The following is a 15,367-nucleotide window of genomic DNA, read 5'->3' as shown; positions in this document are numbered from 1 at the left end:
GTACAAGACATTGTTTAGAAAGAACTGTCGCTTGAACTCCGTTTTGAACTGATGCCTTGCCTTGTCACCACAACATTGCTGGTTGCCTCGGTCACGCCAGCATTGACATACTCCTCGAGTGACTCTATCTTTGCCTTTATAGCATCGATAGTACTCAAAGCCTCCATGAGTCTGCACTCTAAGGCAGTGATGGTTTGCTTTAGTTCCATCTCAGTCTGTGTACGTCCCTCCAAGTCATTTCGGATACTCTTAATCTCTTCAAGAGTGTGCCCCTCAAGAACGTTAAGGGTGCCTTCCACCTTCCCCAAGCGTTGGCCAAAGATCTCCACGGCATCCATCCCCGCGTTCATTTTCATCACCCACTCTTTACCGAGCGAGACATCCTCTGGAAGGACCTCCACTTCATCCTCGCTCGCCTCAGTGGCAGATGGTTCTTGGGATGTAAGCCCTTCGTTTGACACAACCTCAGGTGGCACCTCCTGGCTCTTGTTGGTGGCATTCCTCTTTTTGCTACAGCCGCTCTTGCCAGCAGCATCCTGGATGACGTTGTCTTGGGTGTTGGCAACGTTAATTTCTCCGTCGTTCGCCATTCCCTTAGTTGAAACCTTCGCTCTGATACCACGTTGTCACGTCCTTAGTTATTAACTAAGTACACGTGCGGCACTTGACAACTCGCTCACGATCTTGCACAACTTGCTCACGTTCTTGCTATGTCAAATCAGCCTTGCTACACTCAAGATCGCTAAGAGAATGGAAGAAAGAACACAAGAGAATTGTTAAAGGAAGCTTTGTATTAGAGAGAACTTGAATTGTTTGCTTGATGAATTACAAATGAATGACCCCCTTTATATACTAGTCTCCTAGGGGCTAGTGTGTAAATATTAATTATTACACAAGTCCTTGATATTTACAAGATAAGGGCTTTTTCTAGAATTCTCTACAAGCCTAGAAGATTCCAAGGACTTTCCTAGCAAATCCATAAGGACCTAGGTTCTTCCTAAGGAAATGTCCATACCTCTATAGAATCTTCTCACAAATGCTAGCCTTCTTTTTATGTAAGCTTCCACATGGCATTAATATATGCTAAATGACATCTATGTGGCATGATGACATAGATGCAACTTACTATATCTTGGTAAAGCATTAGTTGCAACTTTATTAGAACAACTTTGTTTGGTGAAAAAGGGACGACTTTGTTATCATGTACGGTCAAATAATCAATTACTATTATGCCTCTGATTATGAGGACTTTGATTTTCGGGTGATACATTCAAGTTTCAAAAGAAATCACGGTTCGCTAAGTAGCCGACCTGACTCGATAGTTATAATAAGGATAAGCAGGGATTAACTCTCAGTTTCTATTTTCTACACTATTAACAAACAAAAAAGAAAGTCAAAGAAATTAAAGCAAAGTCAAAAAAAAAAAAAAAAAAAAAAAGGATTTTCAACACATAGATCACAAATTTGAAAAGAAAAACTGTAATAAACTCAGATTTCACCACCTCAAATGCTGCAAAATTCAAGTATTAGCAAAGCCAAACATTAGACTGAAATAAAACAGACTGAGAGAATTTCTAAGGAGATAGAAACCTTTAACTGAAATTCTGTAATAGCTTTGCATGTGACAATTCTTTCCTTAGATCATCAATTAGGAAGTAAAGAAGGACGATGTAGTGAACTATTGTCATAAAAATAGAAGAGAAAAGAGATTGATCTACCATTACTACTGATCACTCAAAAAGAAGACAAATCGTATGGTTGAATAATGACTAGTACAATTTCCTTTTCTTTGTTTCCCACCCGATATTCCGGTACCTGCATTGGGGCTCGATTAAATTCATATTTGCGCCGGAAAATCCAACGTTGGGCTAAAGCAGACTAGTACAGTGATTTTCTTTTCATGATAGAAAATTAATAGTGCTTCTTTAAGAAATTTTTTTCTCAAACAATACTCTTTCCGTCGCAAGTTGATTTCAATATTGTATAATAAAGTTATATTTTTTCGAAGTTTTCTTTACTACGAACTATTACCAACCAATTGTCTTTGAATTGATTAATCATCTATTAAGCTATAAAAAACCTGTATTTTAAAGTGCAAAATGTGTACAAGTTTTCGTAGAGATGTTGAGTTGTACTCCTGTAGTATTTTACTCTTCAATTGAACTTAAAACTTTGAGACTTATTGTCTATTCTAGATATATTGGCACTGTACGTATTGTAATATTTATTGCAATATTCAGCTGGCATGGCCGTACGTATACACAGGGTCCTTTTCTTTGTTTCCCTTTTGCTGCACAACACTTACTCCTTATATTGGAGAATATTTTCTTGTAAAAGGAAATAAAAGAAAAACATTTCTTATTTTTTACAAACTTTAGCTTTCAGTTAATATGAGCATTTTTCAATATATACACGCCTTTTGAAATAAATTTTAATTTGTCTAAGCTTCACAGTTGGATATTGCCTCTTAGGGGCTGAGGGCTAGCTCTGTTACTGAGCTCATCGCCTTCCACAGTTGAGGTGTGCATGATTTAAATCCATTAGTAGGTAGCATTCTCTTCCCCCCCCCCCCACCCCCACCCAACCAGGGACGGATCTATTAAGGCCCGAGGGGGTGGTACGCCACCCGCAAGCTTCGGTAGAAATTATATGTATATATGTATTTATATGCCCGATTTCGGTTAAATAAAAGGGTTGCCACTCGGAGCAACAAAAGTCACTAAGGTGCCAGTGGTAGAAGATCACCATGCCATCCTTAAGGCGAGGGATCGAACTGGCCTTGTGACAATTTTGTGATATTTTGGCTTTCTTGCTTCAGATAGACAACAATTTGACTACAATTACGAAAGTAACCTAAACTACACTTCACTGTTTCCTTTCTTTGTTTAATTTTAATTTGAGTTAATAAGGATTCCTTCATATTTATTAGTCGGAGTATCACGGTAGTTCATGATCGTTATTATCAATTTATATTATATTCTCTTAGAATTAATATAAATATTAGGAAAATTACCATAAAAGGTACTATAATTATGTTACATAGTTTAAATAAGAAAATTATTTATATAAGCTTATTGGAACTTAAAGTTTAGGACTTTCTACTCAAATAAAAAAAAGATTTAATAACTATACTTTTAGTTAATCTTAAAGTTCTAAATATTAAAAAAAATTGATGATAATTTTATCAATATAAAATTTATTTTAAAGGATAAAAAATTCCACCAACATTTTATATATATATATATATATATATAATTCTTCTCCCGAGAATCTTCTCTCCATTAGAACGAAACCCCTTATTGCGTCAAGCTGTCATAATTAGTACATTTTTTTTTGTTTAATCAATTTGTCCGTATAAATTGAAAGACAAATAATTCGAGCAAAAGCACATAACTAATCAAACAGACTAAATATTTACTCTATTTGGACCATATAAATATACTATATTTAGACTGTATAAATAAGAATATGTATATGTTCAAAGTAATTTGGCACCCGCAACATCTAAATCCTAGATCCGCCTCTGCACCCAACCCAACCCACCCCTGATGTAATTTAAAAAAAAAAAAAAAAAAAAAGACTTTGCCTTAGGGTAGCTCTTATGACCTATTCTTGTCTCTTGATTATTAAGTTCGGAAAGAATGACATGCTAATTGACAGATCAAAGAAGGGTATTTAGCTGTGTCGTGAAAAAATGGCAAAAACAATTCGGTTCGGTGATAAAATGATAACGAAATAATAGTAGGGAGGTTAACATACAAAGATTAAATAATATGCATATAATAATTTGTATGTAAATTTTCTCCCTAGTGTCCGATTGCTTGTACGTATTAGAAATATGCTATACAGCTTTTAAGATTGCTTTTACAAACAGTAACCCTTGATAAGGACACCTCACATTATGTGGAAGCTGTCCTAATTGAATTAATCATCTTGCATTGCATGTCATTTATACGATAGAAACCGCAGATAGTTATGCAGTTGTGATATTACTTTGTTTGAAATTTTATTTCAATAAACCATCAATGCCGCGCCAACCTAAACTTAGTCAATAGATCTTGCTAAAATCTACAAAAATCTCCCAAGTCACGGATCCAATAAGATCACAATTACACTTCGTAAAACCATTCCACTCGTTTTCTGTCTTCGGCAAGTCTTTGTTGTTTACGTAACTCAATGATTAAATAATATTTGATGAAAGAAAGAACTAAAAGAAAATACCCACTTGAAGAAATAATCCATCAATTAGCAACAATCTATAGCTAAATCAATGTCTAACCACTACTCTTTGTTTTTGCATGCAAAAAAGTCAACAAAAATGGACTAGATGAGTCAAGCTTGTTTTATTCATATATAAACCCTAAAGACATTGTAGTTAAAATATATATACATGCAATCATAGTCAATCATCTAACCAAATCCAGTTGTCCTTATCCTTCCAAAACATGAGGCATCTTTGCTCACGAATACAAGGTTACAGCTTACTGCCTTCTCACCATGCACTAAAATATATAGTAGATTTTACCAGCGAGATTAATTATAGTGTATTAGTAAGATAAGTTAACATCAAGTCCAGTTGATATCAACGTGTTGTCCCTATATATTGACATCGTGGTTGAAGCTTCTCAAGCTCAGTAGGAAAAAAAAGTTTGTACTCTACAAGGTATTAATTAAGGAAAATGAGTGCAAGAATGTTAATGAACGGTGTGTGGGCAGCACTAATACTCTTGGTTCTATGTGAGTGCATGATGTTAGAAGCACAACTTCAAGTGGGATTTTATAGTAGTTCATGTAGTATGGCTGAGTTTATAGTGAAACAAGAAGTTGCAAAGGCGTTCATTAAAGATATAGGAGTGGCTGCTGGCCTTGTTCGTATGCATTTCCATGATTGTTTCGTTAGGGTAAGTCAGTTTTTCAGCAGCCTCTCCTGTATTAGAAGTGTGTGTGACCTCTCATTATGCTTTTAGTTTAGATAGTTATAATGTTCTTATGGTATCAAAGCACGCTTTTTTTTAATATATTATGTCCTCTACACACCTCTTTACATGCATGCCTGAATCTTTTATTCATAAACTAAACATGTAAAAATTCTATTTGATAATAATTGGCAAACCTCTACCTGCTCTCTGCAACCATACTAGTATGTGATCATCTCATCATGAAGTTTAAATTATAAAATGAGATTACTAATCACACAGTTCTTATCATAAATGCATTATGCAAGGGCGGTCTTTCCCTAAAGCAAGTAAAGCAACTGCTTTAGGTCCCGTATTTGTGGGGCCCCATTTTTTGTTACACCTAATAGGTTATATATAAGAAAAAAAGTGTAAAGTAAAAATAAAACAATATGTGAGAAGTTGCATAAAAAAGGAAAACAATTTGACATAATGATTGAATGTTTAGAATTGAAAGTGTTAAAGGGAAATAGTACAAGTAGAAGATAATAGTTTAATCGATATACTCAATCTAATAAAAAGGCTTGATTCTTTTCAAATGCTTATATTGCTTATAGAATAATATTAACAATTTGTGTGTCTGTTGCTTCAGCGGAAAGACATTTTTCAAAATTAAAATTGATAAAATCTTACCAATGATCAATAATGCCGCAAGAGAAATTAAATGAATTAGCAATATTGTCAATTGAGAAAGACTTAGGTGGAGAAATTGATTATAAAATAATTATTAATAACTTTGCATCTAAAAAAACTAGAAAAATAAATTTCAAATAAAAAAATATTGAAAAAATAAATAAAATTAAGGCCCCTTATCAAAGTTTGGCGTAAGGTAAGACATTATACATCCAGCATATTGACTATTAACGCTGTACTTGGTTAACTTTTCGTTCTGGCATTATAATAGGGTTGTGATGGATCAGTGCTTATCGACTCAACTCCATCAAACACAGCAGAAAAGGACTCACCAGCAAATAATCCGAGCCTTCGAGGTTTTGAAGTCATTGACAGCGCAAAGGCGAGGTTGGAATCTGTGTGTCAAGGAGTTGTTTCTTGTGCTGATATAGTCGCTTTTGCAGCTAGGGATAGTGTAGAGATCGTAAGTACTAAAGCTAATCGCGCAAATTAGCTTTTATTAAACATACATTACCAAGGTGTATTTAATTACTTGCACACTTGAAATTCCTGCAGACTAGAGGATTTGGCTATGCCGTTCCAGCTGGTAGAAGAGATGGCAGAATCTCATTAGCTTCTGAGACAAGAAATTTACCGTCTCCTGCATTCAACGTTGACCAGCTCACCCAAAACTTCAAAAATATGGGACTCACCCAAGAAGAAATGGTAACCCTCTCTGGTAAGTAGCAGTGTAGTATAAAATATCTTTTATACTGTTAATGTATATAAACTCGGGCGGGGAGCTTTGGCGTAACTGGTAAAGCTACTGCCATGTGGCTAGAAAGTCACAGGTTCGAACTGTGAAAACAGCCTCTTACAAAAATGCGGCGTACAATAAGAATTTGAAATTTCTAATCCATAAGAAGAATCTTGGAATCTTTGATTTCTAGGAGCACACACGATTGGTCGGTCTCATTGTGGGTCCTTCAGCAGCAGGCTATACAGCTTCAACTCAACAACAAGCCAAGATCCTAGTCTAGATCCTGGCTATGCAGCCCAGTTGAAGCAGCAATGTCCACAAGGCAGCACGGATACAAGTTTGGGGGTGCCAATGAACCCTGCAAGCCCAGCTATCACTGACGTAGGTTACTACACCGATATTCTGGCTAACAGGGGCTTGTTTACCTCCGATCAAACTCTTCTCACAAATCCAGCTACAGTTATCCAAGTAATACAAAATGCTAGGAGTTCATTACTCTGGAAAAGTAAATTTGCTTTTGCAATGGTGAAGATGGGCCAAATTGGTATTTTGACGAGCACTGCTGGTGAGATCCGAGCTAATTGTAGAGTCATCAATAGCTGAACAAATGATAAAAATCTATGTATCATAAGCGGGGACTGCTCCTTTCAACTGGAGCTTTCACACCGCTGTATCTTCTTCAACATGTTCTATTCCCCTATTGGTTATTATAGTCCTGTGAGAAGCATTTTCCAGGAAATAGATCATGTTTTGCTTTGCTGCCCTATTACTTCACATTATCTTACTTCCAGCACCATTTCCCGGGGAGACTTAAACAGAATTGCATGCATTAAATTCTTATCAACCAAAAGAATGAAATTGCAAACTACCTATATCAATATTAACACATTTATTACCTTTTAATCTTAAGCCACAGAGCTGCTCAGGCAAAATGGAAATGCTAGATAATAACTTCGCACAACCAAAATAAAAAGAAAGCCCTTCATTTCTTGATATAGGCCAATGAGGTTCTACATCGGACTACCTCTCAATAGGTGATTCGCCAATTAACAAGGGCAACAAAAATAGAATGAGAGAGTGACTTTCAAAATTCATCATCAAGCACAAATTGAAAGGTGAATTTATAAGCATACTCAAGTGGTAAGCTCCATAATAGCACTGACTATGTCTCCATTGTGGCACTTCAGAGCCTTGACTGCCTTGCTCCTGGACACTCCTGCTTGTGTCATAACCAAATCAATGTCCCGAGGTTCAACACCAGTCTCATCGACCTCTTCTTCTTCCTCATCTGCCTCAGCAGCAGCAGTAGAGGGGGACACATCTGACTTGGCCATCACAGATCCCATGTCTGGCAACCTAAACTGCTGAGCTGCCTGTGTCTGCAACTGCGAGCTCAAATCCTCAATCTTAGCCTCTCCAAATATGACATAAGTCTCAGAATTTGGGCTTTTGAAGACGTCTGGTTTTGAGATGAAGAATAAAACCTGTAGTATTGTAATTGAACTAATAAGCATAAATCCACATTCTAAAAAGAATATCTAATTGAATACAGATGAAATGAAGAATGAAACAAGGTAATTTACATTTTTGGTCCTCTTGATAGTGACCCTGCTAACCCCTGTAACAGGTTTCATGCCAAGCTTCAACATGGCTTTCCGACTCTTCTTCTCACTCCTGCTCTGCTTAGAACTCTCACTACCTCCTGCATCAGTTTCCATTCAGATTCTTCCAGAAAATGTATTAACAAATATCATACTGTGTGGCCTGATTATCTCAAGCGCGATATAATAATGTAAGAACGTTAAACAGACCGTCTGCAATTTTATGGTAAAGCAAAAGAGAAGAAAATGATAAAATAAGCACAGGAAGATAAGTATCAAATTCAGAAACACCATACTGGTCAGGACTGCGCACCAGGAAACACATTGCATAAGGGATAACTAACACTTAATCTATTGATGTCAGTTCTAATAGGGGCGGAAAATCAGACAGAAATGCACAGCATAACTTCATACAATGATCAAAAGGCTGGCAACAAGAACAACAGCCAGTACAAATTACAAAATATGCAAAGCATAAATGAATCCTACGCCAACAACTAGAATAATTAGTAAGAGGTTTAACTATTCTAGCGTTAGAAATGCATGGTCGAATGGTCACTGGTCAGATAACTAATGTTGCATTCATTTCTCCTGCTAACAAACTTTCAAAAACAGCGGCATTAAGCAATTAAATAGTTGCAACTATCAAAACAAACACCAAAAAGTTTCTATCTAGTATTAAATTATCCATTAAGAGTTCAACTTGAACTGAATTAGTTAAGGTGCTGTAAAATAAGCTCATCCAAAAAATACTCTGAGCCTTAAACTATTAAATATGATATCTAGAAGGAATACAATCGCAGTATATATTTCACAAAATGTCAAAACCAGCATTCGTAGAGAAGCAGTATGAAACCATAAAAAGGATGAGGTAAGGCAAGGAATACCTAGGGCTCCATCTTCCTTGTCATCGTCATCGTCGTCGTCAGAATCATCGGCGCCATCGTCGTGGTCGTCTTCTTCCTTCACGTCCTCCACTATTGGCTCATCCTCCTTAAGCTTCTTCTCGGCTTCGATTTCTTCGATGACGGGACCAGGCATGGTTGCAGTCGTAGGATGGTTTTGTCGAAAGGAAGAGGTTCTCAGTGCTTTGAGGATAGGATTCGCAAGCAGAAAATGGTGGGGTTTTATCCTAGGGTTCCTCTCTATGGACTTTGCCTAACTAAAGCCCAATTCTATCAGCCCACTTATACCTTTATCTTTTGGCAAATTAGCACCTATATCCATTTATAGGTAGCTCATTACATCAATTAATAAAATACTACTAATATTAGCCAAATTAGTCAATTAGTTATTTGTAGCAAAAAAATATCAAATTTTTACTTTGTTTTGAGTGGGTGTTATTAGAATAGATTGGGCACAACTTACGGAGCTTGAATCTCAATTTTAGGATGATTTGATGAAGTTTTGAGGTGGTTTGAATTTAAAATTCGGTAAAAACTAAACATGAAAAAAATGATATATGTATCACACTATGTATCATTTGTGTATCACATATGTATCATATTTGTATCTATTGTGTATCACATGTATATCCATATATACCTGTGTGTGAGATACATGTGTCGCAAAAAACTTTTTTGAACTCGATTTAATTACAAATTTTGATACAAAACCAGTCCAAATCACCTCCAATCTTCCTCAAATTTTGTATATTGACTTATTTATATATTTTCAATGAATTTCAATTATATTCATTGAAAAAGATCCTTTTTTGTTTAGATTTTTGGAATATTGTATATATTTTTTGTATTTCATCACCTTATTTGCTATCTCATCCATAAAATTTTCTTTCCGTCTTGTATCTAGTGTTGCTAATCACGCTTAAAAATATGGAAGGTGATTTTTGCATGTGACTTTTTGAGAGAAGAACCCTATTATTTAGTTTTTCAATTTTTGTCGGCTAGTTTTGGTAAGTTTATGATTAATGGCTAGAGGTTAGTTAGTTGAGATTTATTTGGGACATTTGTGTAAGTTTCCCTTATCTTTTCTCTTTTAATCACACCGCATAAGAAAGAGGAAACTACACAAGATGCCTACGTCGGCCATTTATATTACCCGTTTCTACTCATTCCTAAAATAATTACATAAACTGCCTAAAACGATCAAAATAAATTACCCGCCTACTCACAACCCATCCCTTAAGCCACGAGACCCATTTACAGATATTTAATGGGTTATTTAATTCTCTTGTCCGCTTGTTTGTTATTAAATTTCAAGGATCCATAGTTAAATCCTTATATAACCACCAGCTGCCACATAATTTTTCTTGACCCTTATCCCTTTTCGTTTGCTAGCTAACTTTTTAATTTATTTACATGTAGGTTAGGTCGTTCACTCATCAACTTGTAACTAAACATATCCCAAGGTTGTTTCATTTGTTACACTCATGTAATGCCATATATCTCAAATTTAGCTATATTATATTCTTAAATTAAAATTAGCCCAAAACAATTATAAAAATTTGTGGGGCAGACAAGTCAAATTTCAATGAAGTATCAAGACAAAAGTAACATTAGGGAGTATACTCTTACAATTAGGTCCTTTTAGAATTTTTTTAATTTTTTTATTGACAACGAAAATTATTTCAATTTAATAATTGAATTAGAAAAATCTTTTTTAAACTCTTTGCATACAATTGTATACCATGTTGGTATAGCTATATACTATACTGAAATCATATGTTAGTTGGAATATTTTTTGGATGTATTAGCTACATTTAATTGGTACATATTTGATTTTTTACTTAGTAATAGTAGAACAGTATATTATCTTGATTTTTTTTAAAATTTTTCTTTATGCATGTGTATTACTTAATCATTTTGGTTTTTCTTTATGTGTTTGTTTTATATAATATTATTATATATAGTACAATATCTTGAAATACATTTATATATTAATATGTGGTACATTATTATTTTTATTTTTCTCTTTATGCATATGTATTATGTAATAGTAGTATAGTCATACATAGTTGCCTGGAATTAACCAGTAGAACGGTATACCCTATTAGTATAGTTATATGCCATATCGGTATCATATGGTAGTTTGAATATTTTTTGGTTGTTTTAGTTGTATTTTTAAGTGAAGTCTATTCTGAAATTATTTATATGAACATGTTTTGTTGTGTTGGATTTCTTGTGCCGATGAATATAGATTATGTATTTTATGTAATAGGTTTTATATTTATATATTGTTGGAACGACACCGTACAACTATATACCCTATTAGTATAACTATATACTATAGTGGTGTCATATGCTAGTTGAATCATTTTTTGGTTGTGTTAGCTGCATTTAATTGGTACACTATTTGGTTTTCTTTTAATAATAGTAATATAGTACAATATCTTGAAATACTTTATTATAATGAAATGTGGTACACAATTTTTTATTTTTCTCTTTATGCATGTGTGTTATGTAATAGTAGTATAGTAATATAGTTGTCGAGAATTAACCAGTAAAACTGTATACCATGTTGGTATAGTTATATGCCATATTTGGATCATATGGTAGTTCGAACATTTTTTTGGTTGTTTTGGCTGCATTTTTAAGTGAATTCTATTCTGAAATTATTTATATCAACGTGATTTGCAGTACTGGAACTTTTTTGTGCTGGTGGATATAGATTATGTGTATTATGTAATAGTTTTTATAGTTATAGGCAATTGTTGGAACGACCCATACAACTATATACCCTGTTAATATATGGAACGAGCAAGTTGCTTTGAGAATATTTAGCTTGCAATGCGAGCATGTAATTTTCTCATACTTTTATTGTATCCTTTAATGTTTTGGTATAGTAGTATAGTCATAGATAGTTGTAGCAATATTCTAGAGCAATCATATACTCTATTGGTATACATGTATACCATATTGGTATCATATGGTACTAGAAGTCTTTTTTGCTACTTAATTTTTATTGCATTTTTCAATATTTTATTATCATTTCTATTCTAACTAGTATATATGGAGATTTAGTGGCCGTAGATTATGTTTTCTTGCTCCATAATTGGTTGGTGTTACTGCTAATGGTAGAGTATGTACTGATATTTGTAGGGAAGGAGATCAAGGTTTGCATGACAATCACATGAAATTAGAAAAGGAACAAGAAATAAAGAAAAAAAAGGAGTCAAATTTGATTGTGAAACAAGTTATGGTAAAAATAACTATAATATGATTTGGGCAAAAATAAATGAATAAAAAAGAAAAAAGAAAAAAATAGGAAGAAAATGAGAAAAAAGAAAAGGAGAAAAGAAAGAAAAAAAGGAAAAAAGAAAAGAAGCATAGAAATAAAAAAGAATTGGAGAATAAAGAAAAAATTCTCCACAAAAACTACTATGGATAGGAAATATAATTATTTTATGGGTAGACAAGAATAAATAGTTTTGTTTTTGTGGATAGCTGTGTCAAAATCCCCCTAAGAAAATGAGTAGTAATATGAAGTTATAGTCTCTCTTTTTATCTTTCGGGTAAAAGACATACTCAAGGTGAAAATGCTTCAAATGACTGTGAATAAAGACAAAGTTTTGCAACTAATTGGTGTTAAAATTGGGGGGGAAATCTCCTTTAGCTCGCTGAAAATCTCATTGAATATTACTAGGTTGCTGAAAATGTTACATATATATGTGACTAAACACTTTTGAGGATACGATCTCCTATAACCAATTATAATTCGAATAAAGGAAAATGACTCTATAAAGATCCTTGGGGTTTTATTGACCAGTCTCTGTATTTTGTTATTGATCTCTTGTGAAAGTTGTCATATAACTAAAAAGAACAATTTCAGTGGATAATTGTATAAGGTCAAAATCATATGCTCCCAATTTTGTAGGCTCGAAAGGTTGTATCCGGAACAAGTTTAATATAAATCCGGATCGTGACAAATAATGATTAAAGAAAAATAATGTATTTTTCATGAAAAAAGCATAAAGATGATCCCACATAATTTGCTCTATTCTTAAAGTGAATGTGGTAGCGCAACATAATAAGTTTAAATGAAGACAAGTGGTTGACAAACGAACGTAGGTGTGCCAAAGACCAAAATAATAATCATCATTATGGTAATTGTAAAAAGGAGAACAATAAGGGTCCTCAAAATAGTCTTCAAAATGTGAAGGCAATGTTTACCATCAAATTGGCAAGGAAAAATAATAAAGCACGTCGCGATAATTATGCTCCATTCATTGAAGAGAATGTGACTTGTGATAAGCATTGATAATGCAGACCATTCCTGAAGGTGAATGTGGTAATATGTGAAAAGTAATGAATAAAGACGTGCAATGCATGATCGAACGAATGCCACACAACTCACCTCTAAGAGAGGTTTTTGCATGAAATAAAGAGAATACATCTTATTGTGTGGCTACATGCATTGCATATAGCTGTGGTACCCCAAATAATATGTTATTGGTTGCGTAGTTGCGGTACCCCAAATAATATTTTTTCAGGCCTTATAAAAAGTTATTAAAAGCAAAATTAAAGTAAGAAATGATTTTGCTTATGATAATTTTGACCATAACAATTATGCAAAATACATAAGTTTCCACCTGAACTATGTACCAAATTCCTATTACACACTTTTTGCGAGCGAAAATCACTTTACACACCTATTCTTTTCAAAGTGTGTCAAAGACACACCACTTTTTTCTTTACTAATTTTTTCAGAATATGTGTAAAGCCACGCACCAATAAGGTCGTGACACATGTTATTAAATTTTTTTAAAAATAAAATACTTAAAATTTACAATTATACCCCTTAGAAATATTCTATCTCTTTCTCTTTTTCAAAGCATCCCCTCAAACAGAAAAAGAAAAAACTAGAGCACGCCACCTTCAGATTCAACAATTTAGGAGCCCAAAATAACTTTTTTAGATCAAGTAGCTCATTTTACAATAATCAAAGATATCGTTTCACTCCAAAACCATCAAATAACCCATTTATAATTCATTTGAAGACCCACTAAAATCTCACAAAGACTACTCGACAATAAAAATAGGAGAAAACTATGGAAAAAAAATCAAGATAAAAAATTCACAAATTCATGAATTTCACATTACAATTCATCGTGAAAATTTGATTGGAGACTCGACATAACCTTTGATATGCGGTTGTTCATGGTGGCGTTGGATAAAGAGAAGATGGGTAGAGAATGAAAAATAAAATCCATATACTCTATTGGTGTGTGCCGAGAAGAAGGCAATGAGGCTCTGTAATTCAATTTCTGAAAGTTGGGAACAGAGACAATGTGGGAAAAAAGAAAAAAAATTGAATCTGAAAACAAACTAGAAAAAAGACTGAATGGGAAAAACCAGAAAGCTAAAAATGAAAATACTAGGGATCTATGAAAGAAATAATTCAATTGTTTTTAATGATTTGAACGAATTTCAAATTGTATGGGAATTGATAAATGGCCATAGTTTTTCAAGAGAAGAAAATGGTGTGAGATGAGGAAGAAAACCGGTTGGATTGGTTGGTTGGGGGGTTTCATAGAGGAATAAAATAATGTTAAAAAGAAAGAAAACAAATTAAAATTTGACATTTGTCAGCTAACTAAGGATTGTAAACGCACTTATATTTTTTTTGTTAAGCACGCGCGTGCCACGTTGCAAAAGAAGTGTGTCTTAGACACATTTTAGAAATGTTGAGTGAGTAAAGTAATTTTCGTCCGTAAAAAACGTGTAACAGGTTGGTTCATAGTTCATGTGATAACTTATATATTTTGCCTAACAATTATTATGATATGATTTTCTCCGTAAATGAGATATTCACCATATGGATAGTGTGACAAAAGATCTTGTAGTACGGAATCAATTAAAAGCTCCGAAAGAGCTAATTTATTAATACCTGGATAAGTGAAATTGTTCATGACATTGATATTGTAGTAAGTCTCAAAAGAAACTTTCTGAATTCTAAATATATTAGTCAAAGTGATTGGCATTTTGAGATTATAAATGAAAGGAAGATAGATTATCTTCATATTACTATAATCATACCGAATAAACACGAAAGATTACTCGACTTTTCTTCTATTTGTACTACACAAGTATAAGTATGGTGATGGAATCACATGCCACAAGTAAACTAGAAGTTTACTGAAACAAATATTAGTTGACATGACCGGTTGACTATCTCGATTCAATTATGATGCGAAAATTAATTGATAATTCACATTGGCATATATTGAAGAAATGGAGATTCTTCAAGAATTTTCTTGTACTGCTTAATCTCATGATATACCAATTAAGGTTGGTTTAAATTCTGGAACGAATAAAAGGTGATATATATGGGCTCAATCACTTGCCATGTGTACCGTTTACTATTATATGATTTTAATAGATGAATCTATTGTATGGTCACATGTGCATTTGTTGTCAACTTGCAATTTGGCTTTTGCAAAGTTGCTTGCTCAAGTTATTAGAGCATAGTTCCAGAATGTA

At 33.7% G+C, this 15,367-nt stretch overlaps 2 protein-coding genes across 2 annotated transcripts; one reads left to right on the top strand and one right to left on the bottom strand.

The window, feature by feature from the left end:
* Positions 1-4,474: 4,474 nt before the first annotated feature.
* LOC104220736 (peroxidase 5-like) lies at positions 4,475-7,091 on the top strand. The gene is made up of 4 exons (XM_009771669.2): positions 4,475-4,901; positions 5,860-6,051; positions 6,144-6,306; positions 6,518-7,091. Exons 1-4 carry the CDS (start codon positions 4,680-4,682, stop codon positions 6,928-6,930), a joined length of 990 nt encoding a protein of 329 aa, XP_009769971.1. The 5' UTR covers positions 4,475-4,679; the 3' UTR covers positions 6,931-7,091.
* Positions 7,092-7,294: 203 nt separating this feature from the next.
* On the bottom strand, positions 7,295-9,087 carry LOC104220730 (nascent polypeptide-associated complex subunit alpha-like protein 2). The gene is made up of 3 exons (XM_009771657.2): positions 8,816-9,087; positions 7,911-8,029; positions 7,295-7,811 (listed from the first exon to the last, which is right to left on the bottom strand). Exons 1-3 carry the CDS (start codon positions 8,967-8,969, stop codon positions 7,461-7,463), a joined length of 624 nt encoding a protein of 207 aa, XP_009769959.1. The 5' UTR covers positions 8,970-9,087; the 3' UTR covers positions 7,295-7,460.
* Between the last annotated feature and the right edge of the window lie 6,280 nt (positions 9,088-15,367).

This window comes from Nicotiana sylvestris, chromosome 3 (genome assembly GCF_000393655.2).
Source record: "Nicotiana sylvestris chromosome 3, ASM39365v2, whole genome shotgun sequence".
Taxonomy (NCBI): Eukaryota; Viridiplantae; Streptophyta; class Magnoliopsida; order Solanales; family Solanaceae; genus Nicotiana; species Nicotiana sylvestris.
The sequence above is the reverse complement of the archived record's forward strand: the minus strand, read 5'-3'. Positions and strand labels throughout refer to the sequence as shown.